Source organism: Salvelinus namaycush, chromosome 24 (assembly GCF_016432855.1).
Source record: "Salvelinus namaycush isolate Seneca chromosome 24, SaNama_1.0, whole genome shotgun sequence".
In the NCBI taxonomy this organism is placed as follows: Eukaryota; Metazoa; Chordata; class Actinopteri; order Salmoniformes; family Salmonidae; genus Salvelinus; species Salvelinus namaycush.
In genome coordinates this window covers 3,942,986-3,957,076 of record NC_052330.1, presented here as the reverse complement: position 1 = coordinate 3,957,076, position 14,091 = coordinate 3,942,986, and the positions used below count along the sequence as shown (strand labels likewise).

Genomic DNA, 14,091 nt, shown 5'->3' with positions numbered 1-14,091 from the left:
TAACTCTGGGTCTTCCTTTCCTGTGGCGGTCCTCATCAGAGCCAGTTTCATCGTAGTGCTTGATGGTTTTTGCGATTGCACTTGAGACTTTAAAAGTTCTTAATTTTCCTTGTTGACTGACCTTCATGTCTTAAAGTAATGATGGTCTGTCATTTCTCTTTGCTTATTTGAGCTGTTCTTGCCATAATATGGACTTGGTCTTTTACCAAGTAGGGCTATCTGTTTACCACACCTACCTGGTCACGACACAACTGATTGGCTCAATGCATTAAGGAGGAAAGAAATTCCACATTCTCTTTTTGACAAGGCTCACCTGTTAATTGAAATGCATTAGAGGTGACTACTTTAAAGTATTTTGGTTAACACTTTTTTGGGGGTTACTACATGATTCAGTATGTTACTTTATAGTTTTGATGTCTTCACTATTATTCTCCAATGGAGAAAATAGTCAAAATAAAGAAATCCTTGAATGAGTAGGTGTCCAACTGGTACTGTATGTAAATGTGTTTGTTTTATTTAATTCGCAAACATTTCTAAACCTGTTTTTGCTTTGTTATTGTATGTAGATTGAGGCAACTTTTTTTTAATACATTTTAGAATAATGCTGTAATGTGGAGAAAGTCAAGGGGTCTGAATATATTCTGACTGCACTGTACATTACCTTATCAGAGGGTCCTTGTCCTGCTTCTGCAATCTGCTCCTTCATCGGCAACAGAGCATTGTGGTAGATGCATGTTGGGTGTGTGTCTTGATGAGCAACTAGATGCTGTGCCTGACATTTCATGAAATTGCTTATTCCAGTTACTAATAAGCACGAACCCATTATGAAAATGACTAAACTGTTAAATCCCCTTGGATTGATGATGAATTGAAAAGTACTGCAAATTTAAGAAATGTTACTAAACTAAATAAAAAAACTATACTATAAAGAATGATTAGTAAAAAGCTTTGGAGCACCTTAAATGATATTTTGAGGGGGGGGGAAGCCAACTTGGTTCCATCATTCATTGAATCCAGGTGGCTCATTTATCACAAAACCCACTGATATTGCCAACTAATTTAAAGATGTTTTCATTGGCACGATAAGCAAACTTATGGATGACATGCCCGCAACATACTTGGCTGTGGTGTTAGCGTTTATCTGACCAAATTATGAAAGACGATTGTAATTCTGTGAAGTGGAAGAGGTGAAAAAATTATTTCAACAATGACAAGCCACCGGGGTCTGACAATCTAGATGGAAAATTACTGAGGATAATAGCTAATGATATTGCCACATCTTCAATCTAAGTCTACTAGAAAGTGTGACCTCAGACCTGGAGGGAAGCTAGTCATTCCACTACCCAAGAATAGTAAAGCCCCCGTAACTGGCTCAAATAGCCAACCAATCTGCCTGATACCAACCCTTAGTAAACTTCTAGAAAGAATTGTGTTTGACTAGATACAATACTATTTCATAGTAAACAAATTGACAACAGACTTTCCACACTCATAGGGAAGGACACTCAACAAGCACGGCACTTATACAAATGACTGATTGTCTAAGAGAAATTGATAAACAGATTGTGGGGTTTGTCTTGTTAGACTTCAGTGCAGCTTTTGACATTTTTGATCATAGTCTGCTGCTGGAAAAACGTTATGGCATTACACCATCGACACAGAGGGTGTTCTTTATTGGAAGCCTCTCAAACATAATCCAGGTAGAAGCAGGAATTCCCCAGGGTAGCTGTTTAGGCCCCTTGCTTTTTACAATCTTTACTAACGATATGCCACTGGCTTGGAGTAAGGCCAGTGTGTGTGTGTGTGTGTGTATGTATGCGGATGACTCAACACTATACACATCAGCTACTACCGTGACTGAAATGATTGCAACACTTAAGAGCTGCAGTTTTAGTTTCGGGAATGGGTAGCAAGCAATAAATTGGTCCTAAATATTTCCAAAAGCATTGTGACAAATAATTCACTAAACCCTAAACCTCAACTACATCTCGTAATGAATGATGTGGAAATTGAGCAAGTTGAGGTGACTAAACTGCATGGAGTAACCCTGGATTGTAAAACTGTCATGGTCAAAACATTGATACCACAGTAGCTAAGATGGGGAGAAGTCTGTCCATAATAAAGCACTGCTCTGCCTTAACACTATCAACAAGGCAGGTCCTACAGGCCCTGGTTTTGTCTCACCTGGACTGCTGTTCAATCATGTCGTCAGGTGACACAAAGAGGGACTTGGGAAAATTGCAGTTGGCTCTGAACAGGGTAGCATGGCTGGCCCTTGAAAGTACACGGAGAGCTAACATTAATGACATGCATGTCAAATCTCTCATGGCTTAGTGGAAGAGAGATTTGACTTCATTACTTGTTTTTGTAAGGGGTGTTGACAAGCTGAATATACTGAGATGTTTGTTTAAACTACTAGCGCACAGCTCGGACACCCATGCATACCCCACAAGACATGCCACCGGAGGTCTCTTCACAATTCCCAAGTCCAGAACAGACAATGGGAGGTGCACAGTACTACATAGAGCCATGACTACATGAAACTCTATTCCACATCAGGTAACTGAAGTCACAACAGGTCTAACTAAATGTCATGACAGTATTGACAGGTTGTGACAGCGTCATAATGTGTTTTGACACTGGGTGTCAAGTAGTGTTAGCAACTTTTGTTTAAAGTAAAGATTAACTTTTATGCCTGTGCTTCAAAAAATGTATATTTTACTCTGCTCTTCAAGTGCGCACAACCCCCAGCCAGGCAGTGTTGTAGCTCAGGTGGGATAGGCGATTTTATATAATTCATAGATTTTTGACTTTGTGCTTATAATTTACCAGCTATGAAACAAAATGGCAGAAATACTTTGAAAACAGCTACTGCAGCAATTATTTTACTATATATATGATCATACTGGACTTTTTTTATTCACAAATATGAGTGAAATGCTCGCACTCTGGAGCCCTGACCATCTGCTAATGTGGCTGGTGAAATGGACCTCTTACTAGCCAAAATGTACTTGCAAGTGGCGGGTGTTCATTTCGGGCCCTGAATGATCATGCAGTTTAATCATCTTCTTGATATGCCACACCTGTCTGGTGGATGGGTTATTGTGGCAAAGGAGAATTGCTCACTAATGGGGATGTAAACCAATTTGAGAAGTAAGCTTTTGTGTGTATGGAACATTTCTGGGATCTTCCTATTTCAGCTCATCAAATATGGGACCAACACCTTTTTAATATTTTTGTTACATGTAGATTAAGCCAAGACTCGGTTGAGTCTACTTTTTAGTCCTGGCCTGTGCTTAATCTAGGTCCGTGCAGCTGGCCCGTAATGATGCACCATTATGTTTAGGAGATGAAATTAAACAGAATTGATGGTCACAAAAGCATTTTTATAGCTGCAAGAATGCAATTTAGCTACTCAAAATGGCAATCCTGCATACTTGTGTTTTTATAATTTTGGGGCTGCACACGTCTGCGTACTTTTGTGACGCAACTACACAGGATTGCCATTTTGCATATCTTATTGTAGTTCTTCCTTTGCCTACTGCAAAGGGTATAACTTAGGCTTTAGCCCTAAGGCTGTACTGAAAATGTTATTGTAATTTTTATATATCACTGTCCTCCAGCACATCAACGCCAAGAAACAAACCATTGGGAACTCCTGCAAGGCCTGCGGCTACAGGGGCATGCTGGACACACGACACAAGCTCTGCACGTTCATCCTCAGGAATCCACCAGGTGCGCCAGACCAGGAACAAACAGGGTTTATGCATGCTCTGGGAATGCCTGAGAAAAGCAGGGAATTGTAAAGTATGTGTTCAAATGTAGCTGGACAGAAGCCTTTTATTTCTTTCAGGAAAACTGCTTTCCTAGCATGGACATTCTGGAAATTCCATTCATTTAATATGCTACTGTTGTCTTGCAAAGTCAGGAAATTTCTGAATATACTGTACAGGTTTGTTCAGTCTGAGGTTGTTCAATGTGGCCTTGGTTTAAAGAGAACCCCAGACACACTAGCCTTCATTTTAATGCACACGTGAACACAGCCATTCTTTTATGTTGCTAGACACAAGCAACATAAAGGCATTATTTGAGTCACGTTAAGTGGGTTGTTAAGGGTGTCAATGTGCAGGGTGAATTTACATGAGTCATTGTCAAAGATGAGCAGCAGTGAGCATTGGAGTATTCTGAGGGCAGCATCTGCTGTGTCATCTGCTCTCCCAGTGGTTTTTAACACTGCCAGAAATCATTGAAGGCTCCCTGGGTGTATTGAATTTACTACACTAAAAAAACACTGCTTCTCCTGCTGGGTAAATGTCTGAGAAACACAAGGATTGGAGGACAGATTGTAATAATAGCTTCTATCCTGACTGCCGTCATCTCGCTGTCTGCAAACAGAGGACACTGGGTCTGCCAAGAAGAAGGAGAAGAAGAGCAAGAAGAAGGACAAGGAGAACAGCTCCAGTGATGGCGAAGCCGCGAACCACAATGACATAGACGCCCCTGATGCTGTGGTGAGTACAAGCACTTCATCTCCCAGTGCCAGCCAGACCTCGGTCAAATACGTTGTTGTAAACTTCAGGTGCGCTCGATTTTAGCTTGACTGGCGTGAAGGTTGCGCTTGACAGACCTTGACCTGGAGACTTGTCTTGCAAGGCCTAGTTGCCTAACCGTTGACATTGTCGTGGCTTTACTTTCATTAATCTGATAACTATTTATTTAATCCACCATGTTTAATTGTTTTTTTTTGTTTTTTTTTAATTTGTTTTTATTTTTTTGGGGTGGATCAGCTTAATATTGCGGAAAGAATGTTGCTTCCAATGTAATTGTCTGCATCATTTCCAATCCCCCATATTTTTTGGGGTAAATATATATATCCATACACGCATGCATACATATATACATATATACATACACATACCTATATAGACATACATACTTTTTTAAAGAATATACCTTTATTATTATTCCCCGCAACCCTACCACCGCTCCCCCAATTGGAGTAAACTAATAAACACTTCTGCTTTTACCTTCAATTTATACATCTTATACCTATTTTACAGACACAGACTACTTTATAATAGTTCTCTCTTGTTTGTTCTTAGTCCTTCCTCTATTTCTGTTGTCCATCCAATTTTATTTCCACTTGTAACTGTGCTATTTCACAAAAGCTCCGCACCTATACACATTTCACAGATCCCGTATGCCCTACATTGTTTATCTTGTTATTAGTCCCACCCTTCAGTTCCACTCAACCCTTCCCATCTATCTTCCAACATCATCCATTTCGGATTTTTATTTGCCATATATTTTTCAACTGTGCTGTGATGCTTCACAAAAGATTTGAACCTTCCTATTCTCATAGCTTCTACAGATTGTAAATTAAAAATAAACATTTTTGCTAAAATAATTATTATATTATTGATTGATTGACTATGGCTTTTCAAATCCCCCAGTATTGCTATCTGTAGCGTTAGTTCTAGGCAAATGTTGCAATTCTTCAGCCATTCCTGGACCTGTGACCAAAAACGAGCTACATATGGACAATACCAAAATAAATGATCTAATGACTCTGCCTCCTCACAACAGAATCTGCAGAGCTGGGAAGATTGTATACCCCATATATATAACATTCTATTAGTTGCAAGAATTTTGTACAGTAATTTAAATTGAAAAATTCGAAGTTTTGAATCCGGCGTTGTTTTGCGTATCAATTCATAAACCATGTGCCATGGAATGGGTACATCGAAAATCTCTTCCCAACTATTTTGCAATTTATATGGCACAGCTGTCAGTTTTTTGGTCCTTAAATGAAATTGGTATATGTTTTTATTTATCACACTTTTCTTTAACCATTTATGTTCTTTAATACAGGGCCGACATACAAGTTCCTTATTTTTTTCCCCTTCTACTTGCCTCTTCCATTTTTGTGGTAATGCTGCAATTAATTGGTTGTAATTTTGGGTAGAGCAGACATTTCCATATGTCTGTGTTAGCTGCATGTGTGACATAACTCCACCAGTCCTATTTATGATATCATTCACAAAAATTATACCTTTTTTAAACATTTCTTCGATAAATACAGTTTTTTTTTATCAATTACTATATTTGAATTTAACCACAATATTTGTTGTACTATTTGTTCCGTCCTTTCAGGTGGATTAAACTGAAATTGCAACCAACTTTCTAAGGCTTGTTTAAAAAATAAGGATATTTTGGAGATTATTTCCTTTTCAAACAACCGAAAGTGAGCAGGTATAATCTGAATAAAGGGAAAAAGGCCCTTCTTGAACATAGGATGAGACATTCGTACCAATTTACTAGAGAACCAGTTTGGATTTAAGTATAACTTTTGTATGACTGATGCCTTTAGTGAGAGGTCTAATGCTTTAATATTTAATAATTTCTGCCCTCCGAATTCATATTCGTTATATAAATAGGCCCTTTTAATTTTATCTGGCTTGCCGTTCCAAATAAAATGGAATATTTTTTGTTCATATAATTTAAAAAGCAGGTCACTAGGTGTAGGCAAAACCATAAGCAAATAGGTAAACTGTGATATGACTAAAGAGTTAATCAGGGTGATTTTTCCACAAATAGACAAGTATTTTCCTTTCCATGGTAGCAAGATCTTATCTATTTTTGCTAACTTTCTATAAAAATTTATTGGAGTGAGATCATTTCTTTCTTTTGGGATTTTTATACCGAGTATGTCCACATCTCCGTCAGACCATTTAATTGGTAAACTACATGGCAATATAAAATGTGTATTTTTTTAGTGATCCAATACGTAATATGGTACATTTATCATAATTTGGTTTTAATCCAGAGAGGATAGCAAAGGTATCTAGATCCTCCTATGAGGCCGTGGAGAGACTCTAGTTGTGGTTTTAAAAGAAAACATGAATCATCAGCGTACAATGACACCTTAGTTTTTAAGCCACGGATTTCTAATCCATTAATATTAATGTTTGATCTAATTTTAACAGCTAACATTTCGATGGCAATAATAAATAGATATGCCGATAGTGGACAACCTTGTTTTACTCCTCTAGATAGTTTAAAACTTTCTGAGATGTAGCCATTATTTACTATTTTACACCTAGGGTTACTATACATAATTTTAACCCATTTTATAAGAGATTCCCCAAAATTGAAATATTCTAGGCATTTATATATAAACTCCAGTCGTACTTTATCAAAAGCCTTTTCAAAATCAGCTATGAAAACCAGACCTGGTGTCCCCGATATTTCATAGTGTTCTATTGTTTCCAGTACTTGCCTTATATTATCTCCAATGTATCGTCCATGTAAAAAACCTGTCTGATTAGGATGAATAATATCTGACAAAACTTTTTTTATTCTATGCGCCAAGCATTTTGCTAGGATTTTTGCATCACAACACTGAAGTGTAAGAGGTCTCCAATTTTTTAATTGGACTGGATCTTTATATATACCACTTGGGTCCTGTTTCAGTAATAACGATATCAGACCTTCTTGTTGCGTGTCTGATAATCTACCATTTATATAGGAGTGGTTAAAACAAGCTAATAATGGTCCTTTGAGTATATCAAAAAAAGTTTTGTATACTTCCACTGGTATGCCATCCAGCCCTGGAGTTTTCCCATCCTTAAAGGCCCCAATTGCATCAAGCAGTTCCTCCTCTGTAATTTGGCCTTCACATGAGTCTTTCTGTACAGATGTTAATTTTACATTATTAATAGGAAAAAAATCCATACAATTAGTTTCAGTTAGTGGAGATGGAGGAGCCTGAAACGAAAACATATTCTTAAAGTACTTTACTTCCTCTTTCAAAATATCATTTGGTGAATCATGCGTGACTCCATCATTTGTAACAAGTTTTAATACATTTTTTTTGGTAGCATTTCTATATTGAAGATTGAAAAAGAATTTGGTGCATTTTTCCCCATATTCCATCCAGTTCGCTTTATTTTTATAATATATTACACTGGATCTTTCTTGAATAAGTTCCTCCATTTCTTTTTGTTTTTCCTCTAACTTATTCTGTGCCTCTATGGTACCGTTTTTATTGTTATCTAACTGTACTGTTAGTCCTTCAATTTCCTTTGTTAATATGGACTCTTTTGATCTAAATTCCCTTTGTTTTATAGATGAGTACTGAATTGCATGGCCTCTAAAGGCACACTTAAAAGTGTCCCATACAATAAGGGGATCTGCTGTACCTATGTTATGTCTGAAAAAGTCAGTTATAAAATCTTCTGTCCTAGTTCTAAACAATTTATCATCTAGTAGACTTTGATTAAATTTCCAATATCCTCGCCCACGTGGAAATTCTGTAAGATAAATATATATGCCAATTATGTGATGATCCGACCGCATTCTGTCCCCTATCAACACTTTTTTAACTTTTGGTGCCAGAGAGAATGGTATAAGAAAGTAGTCAATACGACTAGCTTGATTCAGCCTCCGCCATGTATATCTCACTAAATCAGGGTATTTAAGTCTCCATATATCCACTAATTCCAATATATCCATGACATTCATGATTTCCTTAAGTGCCTGAGGGTGATAGTTTGTAGTGTGATTTCCTTTCCGGTCTATAGAGGTATTTAAGACCGTATTAAAATCTCCCACTATAATAATAGAGTCTAGTGTTGCTTGTAGAGTTGATAAATTCTTATATATATTTTCAAAGAAGCTTGGATCATCATTATTCGGACCGTATAGGTTAACAAGCCATATTTGTTTATTGTCCAATAACATATTTAAAATAATCCATCTACCTTGAGGATCTGTTTGGACAATTTGCACATTTGGATCAAAATTATTGTTAATTAAAACCATCACCCCTTTTGAATTTCTTTGCCCATGGGAGAAATATATTTTGCCCCCCCAGTTCTTTTTCCACAAAACTTCATCTAAAACTGTTGAATGGGTTTCCTGTAAACAATAGATATTATAATCCTTCTCTTTTAGCCAGGTAAATACTGATCGTCTTTTCTTATTATCTGCTAAGCCATTACAATTGTAACTGGCTATACTTATTTCACCACTTACCATAATGAGACACACCTTTCATTCTTTTAATCAGAATATATTTTTGTAAACGTACTATTAAAAAGTAACATAATGATTGAGTGTCTATATAGTTGTACCATGATATTTGCATTTCTACTAAGTAAACCTCCAATTGGTCCCTACTATTCCACCCGCTAAAAGGCCTCATCTCGAGATGGCTTGTCATCCCAATGCCTGGTAGACCACCCTCGACCCCCTGTATCCCATAGCCCTGAACCGACTGGGATCCATTCTTTGAAAAGAGCATACAGTGCCATTTACCGAATTGAAGAAGATCAATTACCATATGCATTTCCATTGCCCTCACCTCGATTTGTATTATATATATCTGTGGATCATCCTCTATTGTCCCTAACATCTTTTACTTCTTCCTTCGCAACAGTTGTGGGATACACACATACACCCACACACACTCAGCCCTTACCCCCACACAACCATAAGCTCACTTTCTCAACAATTGCACCATCCCAGAGCCCAACTCAAGATGGGTCATGATTTACAAATGCACTTGCAGTTGCAGCTGCATGAGAAGGCCTGCAAGACCGCACAAAAAATTAGCAAAAATTGAGAGATTTATTTACCATTGTCATATCCTAGATAATGGAGGTCAAATGTACACCTTATTCCTGAAACACCCACAATACGGCCACCCGTCATGACCATGTCCCCACGCATCTCCATGCAGTCCGACTTTGATTTTGTGCCGCCAGGGCCACAATAATATACCCCCTCTCTGAATGTCCGAGTGTGACCCCCTCCCCATGGGTTACTGCAGCTAGTGTTGCCAGCACTGCCACTGCCTGGGTGGGGGCACCCCACCGGAATCCCCACCGGCTAGGTACAAGGTCGTCATGGTTCTCATTAGCAGCTTTGAGAATTTCCTTGTATATTATGCTCTCCCTTTATGGGGCTTTGGCTTTGCAGGACCAACCCTGCCAAGCAGGCTCAGAATCTTGAGGGGGCAGTGCTGCTCTTGGTCTCTGACCTCATTTTAGCTGCATACAGACCGCTTACAGCGGGCACATATAACAGTTAGGGACTTCTCCTTAGTATCTGGGTCATTCAGGTGGGTGTCTAGGGTATAGTGCCATGGACCGTACCATTAAAATAGGATAATAAATAATTAGATATAATTTATAAAAAAATAAATAAAAAATGTAGTTCTCCATGATAGGACAATAAATAAATAAGACGTATAATTCATTATAAAAGTATATCCATCATCTTAACAACATTGAAAGCCCTCTCATACCCGGCTCACAGCAATACATTGGCTCTGGGATATGCAACCATTTCATTACTCACTCACTCAACTTTCCAAACATAACAAATAAAATAAAAAATAAACACAAACCATACCATCCACACATACTGTGCCTTCTGTTTACTTAGTTTTTATCTTCACTATGTTGAATTAGTGCTTGTGTGTTCAATTAGTTATATGTGAAGATTTATAGAAAAGCTATATTTTTTATTGTATTGTTACAATCAGTAACCGGGCTTGAATTGTGTTTATTTCCCTCGTCTATGAGAACTTTGTAATTTTTAAAATAACCATGGAGTAGTCTTTGTGTCTCTGAACAACTGGTTATCAATATATAGTTTATCAACGACGAGAGCTACTCGTTTCGCTTTTAATCTATTTTCTTTGAAAATTGGATACAGAACTTTGCGCCGTTCTGCAATTTCCTTCGGAAACTGATCATTCATGCCAATTTTGGTCCCAGCAAGTCTTTTACCCAGGCTTTTAACCATTATTTTATCTTTAAATGAAGCAAATTTGGCAACGATTGGGCGTTCGTACCTCTGCCCTCTCTGTCCGAAGCGGTGAACGCGTTCAAGTTGGATTTTGTCGATAACTTCGCGTGGAATCTGAAGCGCTGTAAGGAGGAACTCTCTAACTATAGATTCAGGAACTTCTCCTTCTTTTTCTTGGATACCTGTAAGTACCAAATTCTCTCTCATGGATCTAGTTTGTATGTCCAGTAAGGTTTCTTTCAGAACGGTGTTCTCCTTTTTAATTCCATTCATTTCGGTTTCAATCTTATTGACTGTCCCTTTTAGCGCGTGTGTTTGCTTCTCCAATGTCGCAGCTTTTTCATCACTCATCTCTAGGCTTGCCTTCAACTCTTTTATATCCTTACTAACTAATTCAAGTATACCCAGTTTGTCATTTATTGATTTTAACAGATCGGTTTCGACCTTTACCATTCCCGGTGGTGAGAATATTAAATCATCAGTGTCTGTAGAAGAGTCACGTTTTCGTTTTGTAATCGGTTCCCCTGTCTTACTCTCCGTCATGTTTGGTTGTTGCCTGTTTTCGTAATATTTGTCGATAAATGTCTCGTTTTAGGATTTGTTTTGTGTTATTGTCCAGATTGAAGGTTATCACTCACCAGATTAAGTAGTGCTAATATTTTAGTCTAATTTAGCAGATATTTCGAATATTATGTTTTATCTTGAGGTGCTCTACATAAATCCCTTCAGTCCGCCATTACCCTTACGTTACCTTTACGTCATACGTCTATGTTACCATGTTTAATTGTTACCCGATTTAAATGAATCATGTCACAATTAACTCATTAGGATTTGGTGCACCATGGAAGAAGTAGTTTTAAAGAGTTAAACATCTCCCGAATTAAACTCTTAAGGTCTTTACCTTTTACATACATTTACCTAAGGGGTGGGAGAGGGTATGGTTATTGTCAGACATTGCCAGGCTGATTTGACCCATTGTGATCCTTACAGGACAGTCATGACAACATTATGGCACATGATTGTATTCCCATCCCTCTGCCTTTGTTCACTCTCCTTCACAGATCTGATATAACTGGATAGGTGAAAGCAATATAGCACGATCTAGGTAGAGCTGTTTATTACACTTAACCAATTGTCTCGGAGCCATGACGGTGAGTGAACGAGAGTAGATGGGAGGGGATGAAACCCAACCCCAGTCTCCATTCTATCCCATTGGTCTTGTTTCTCTGTAGCATACAGCCTCATTGGAATAGTTTCCACTGTGTAACACTGATCCGTCTTATTTTCAATAGCGCTGTATAACTCAAATCTAATGGATATGCTCTAGGACCGAGACGACGATGACGAGGACTGGGCAGAGGAGACGACTGAGGAGGCCCAGCAGCGCAGGATGGAGGAGATCAGCACGCACGCTAAGAACCTGACCCTCAGCGAGGACCTGGAGAAGCCCTTGGAGGAGAGGGTCAACCTCTTCTACAACTTTGTCAAGGTCAGACTCCGGACCCTGTCTAGGAATGACCCTTTTTCTGTTTTGCCATAACACACTTGCTTATTGCTCAGTTACGTGTGAAGATTCGAGCCCTGCGCAGAAACAACCCGCACCTCCCTAGTTCAGGCTTCATAGAGATTCCGTTTAAAGGTCACAGTGGTTACAATTGGCTCATTCACCCCCCTCTCCCCTGTAACCATTTCCCAGGTCGTTACTGTAACTACATGTGTTCTCAGTCAACTTACCTGGTAAAATAAGGGGTAAAAAAAAAAGTGACCTTAGGGTTGTCACCTCAATTCTCTAAACTAAAGCCTATTTTGCCTGGGTCCTGTTGCCTTGCTTATTGCTCGCTTGCATAAATTAATTAAATAATTCATAGATGTATCTAAATGGGTTTGCTAGACTCCACAAGGAAATGAACACGCACTAAGCAGAGCTCAAATGCAGTGTGGTATGTAATTATGTTGCTGCTGCCTTTTGAGCAGGTCTCTTCGTTTAAAATTACACACTGTCACCATATTTATTCATTATGGCCATCGAAATGCTAGCTATTAAAATCAGATCAAATAACAGGATTAGAAATCCAAGGTTTAAAAACAAAGTCGACAAGTTTTAAAAGAAGTCCGCAAGCTAGGTCCCTGCAATTTCTCATTGAAGATCTAGGTAACTTTTCTGGTCTCTGGATGAAAACCTAATTATATTACGTATTGGATAAAAAAATATATAAAAAACTTTTACATTACCCTGCTGTTGACCTATAAAGTGGGCTGATGGTGAAGTAGACATACTTGGTATTCCTATCACAAAATATATAGATGAGCTCTCCACAATGAACTTCAATAGAAAACTAGTAAAAATGGACTAGATCCTGCAAACATGGAGAGGTTAATACCTGTCTCTTTATGGAAAAATTTATGGAAACTCCTTAGTCATATCAGTTTACTCATAATGGGTCTGCGGTCAAACGGCCACCCCCTCATCACTGTCAAACGCTCCCTAAAACACTTCAGCTAGCAGGCCTTTCTAATCGATCTGGCCCGGGTATCCTGGAAGGATATTGACCTCATCCCGTCAGTAGAGGATGCCTGGTTATTCTTTAAAAGTGCCTTCCTCACCATCTTAAATAAGCATGCCCCATTCTATTTTTTTTTAACCAGGAACACATATAGCCCTTGCTCCTCTCCAGACCTGACTGCCCTTGATCAGCACAAAAACATCCATCTGTTCTGCATTCGCATCGAACAGCCCCCGTGATATGCAACTTTTCAGGGAAGTTAGGAACAAATATACGCTGGCAGTTAGGAAAGCTTTTTCAAACAGAAATTTGCATCCTGTAGCACAAACTCCAAAAAGTTCTGGGACACTGTAAAGTCCATGGAGAATAAGAGCACCTCCTCCCAGCTGCCCACTGCACTGATGCTAGGAAACACTGTCACCACCGATAAATCTACAATTATCGAGAATTTTAATAAGCATTTTTCTACGGCTGGCCATGCTTTCCATCTGGCTACCCCTACCCCGATCAATAGCCCTGCACCAGCTGGGCTAGACAATCTGGACCCTCTTTCTAAAATGATCTGCTGAAATTGTTGCAACCCCTATTACTAGCCTGTTCAACCTCTTTCGTATCGTCTGAGATTCCCATAGATTAGAAAGCTTCCGCAGTCATCCCCCTCTTCAAAGGGGAAGACACTCTAGACCCAAGCTGTTACAGACCGAAATCTATTCTACCCTGCCTTTCTGTTTTCAAAAGCCAAGTTAACCTCTCTGGGCTAGCGTCCCACATG

At 38.7% G+C, this 14,091-nt stretch overlaps 1 protein-coding gene across 3 annotated transcripts in view; it reads left to right on the top strand.

Annotated features, from left to right (window-relative positions):
• LOC120019607 (eukaryotic translation initiation factor 5-like) overlaps positions 1 to 14,091 on the top strand; it is a 34,774-nt gene that overhangs the window by 8,340 nt on the left and 12,343 nt on the right. For all 3 annotated transcript variants that reach the window (XM_038962948.1, XM_038962949.1, XM_038962950.1), the window contains 3 exons: positions 3,624 to 3,735; positions 4,396 to 4,511; positions 12,143 to 12,304. In XM_038962948.1, the coding sequence (XP_038818876.1) occupies positions 3,624 to 3,735; positions 4,396 to 4,511; positions 12,143 to 12,304 (390 nt within the window). The remainder of the gene's footprint in view (positions 1 to 3,623; positions 3,736 to 4,395; positions 4,512 to 12,142; positions 12,305 to 14,091) is intronic.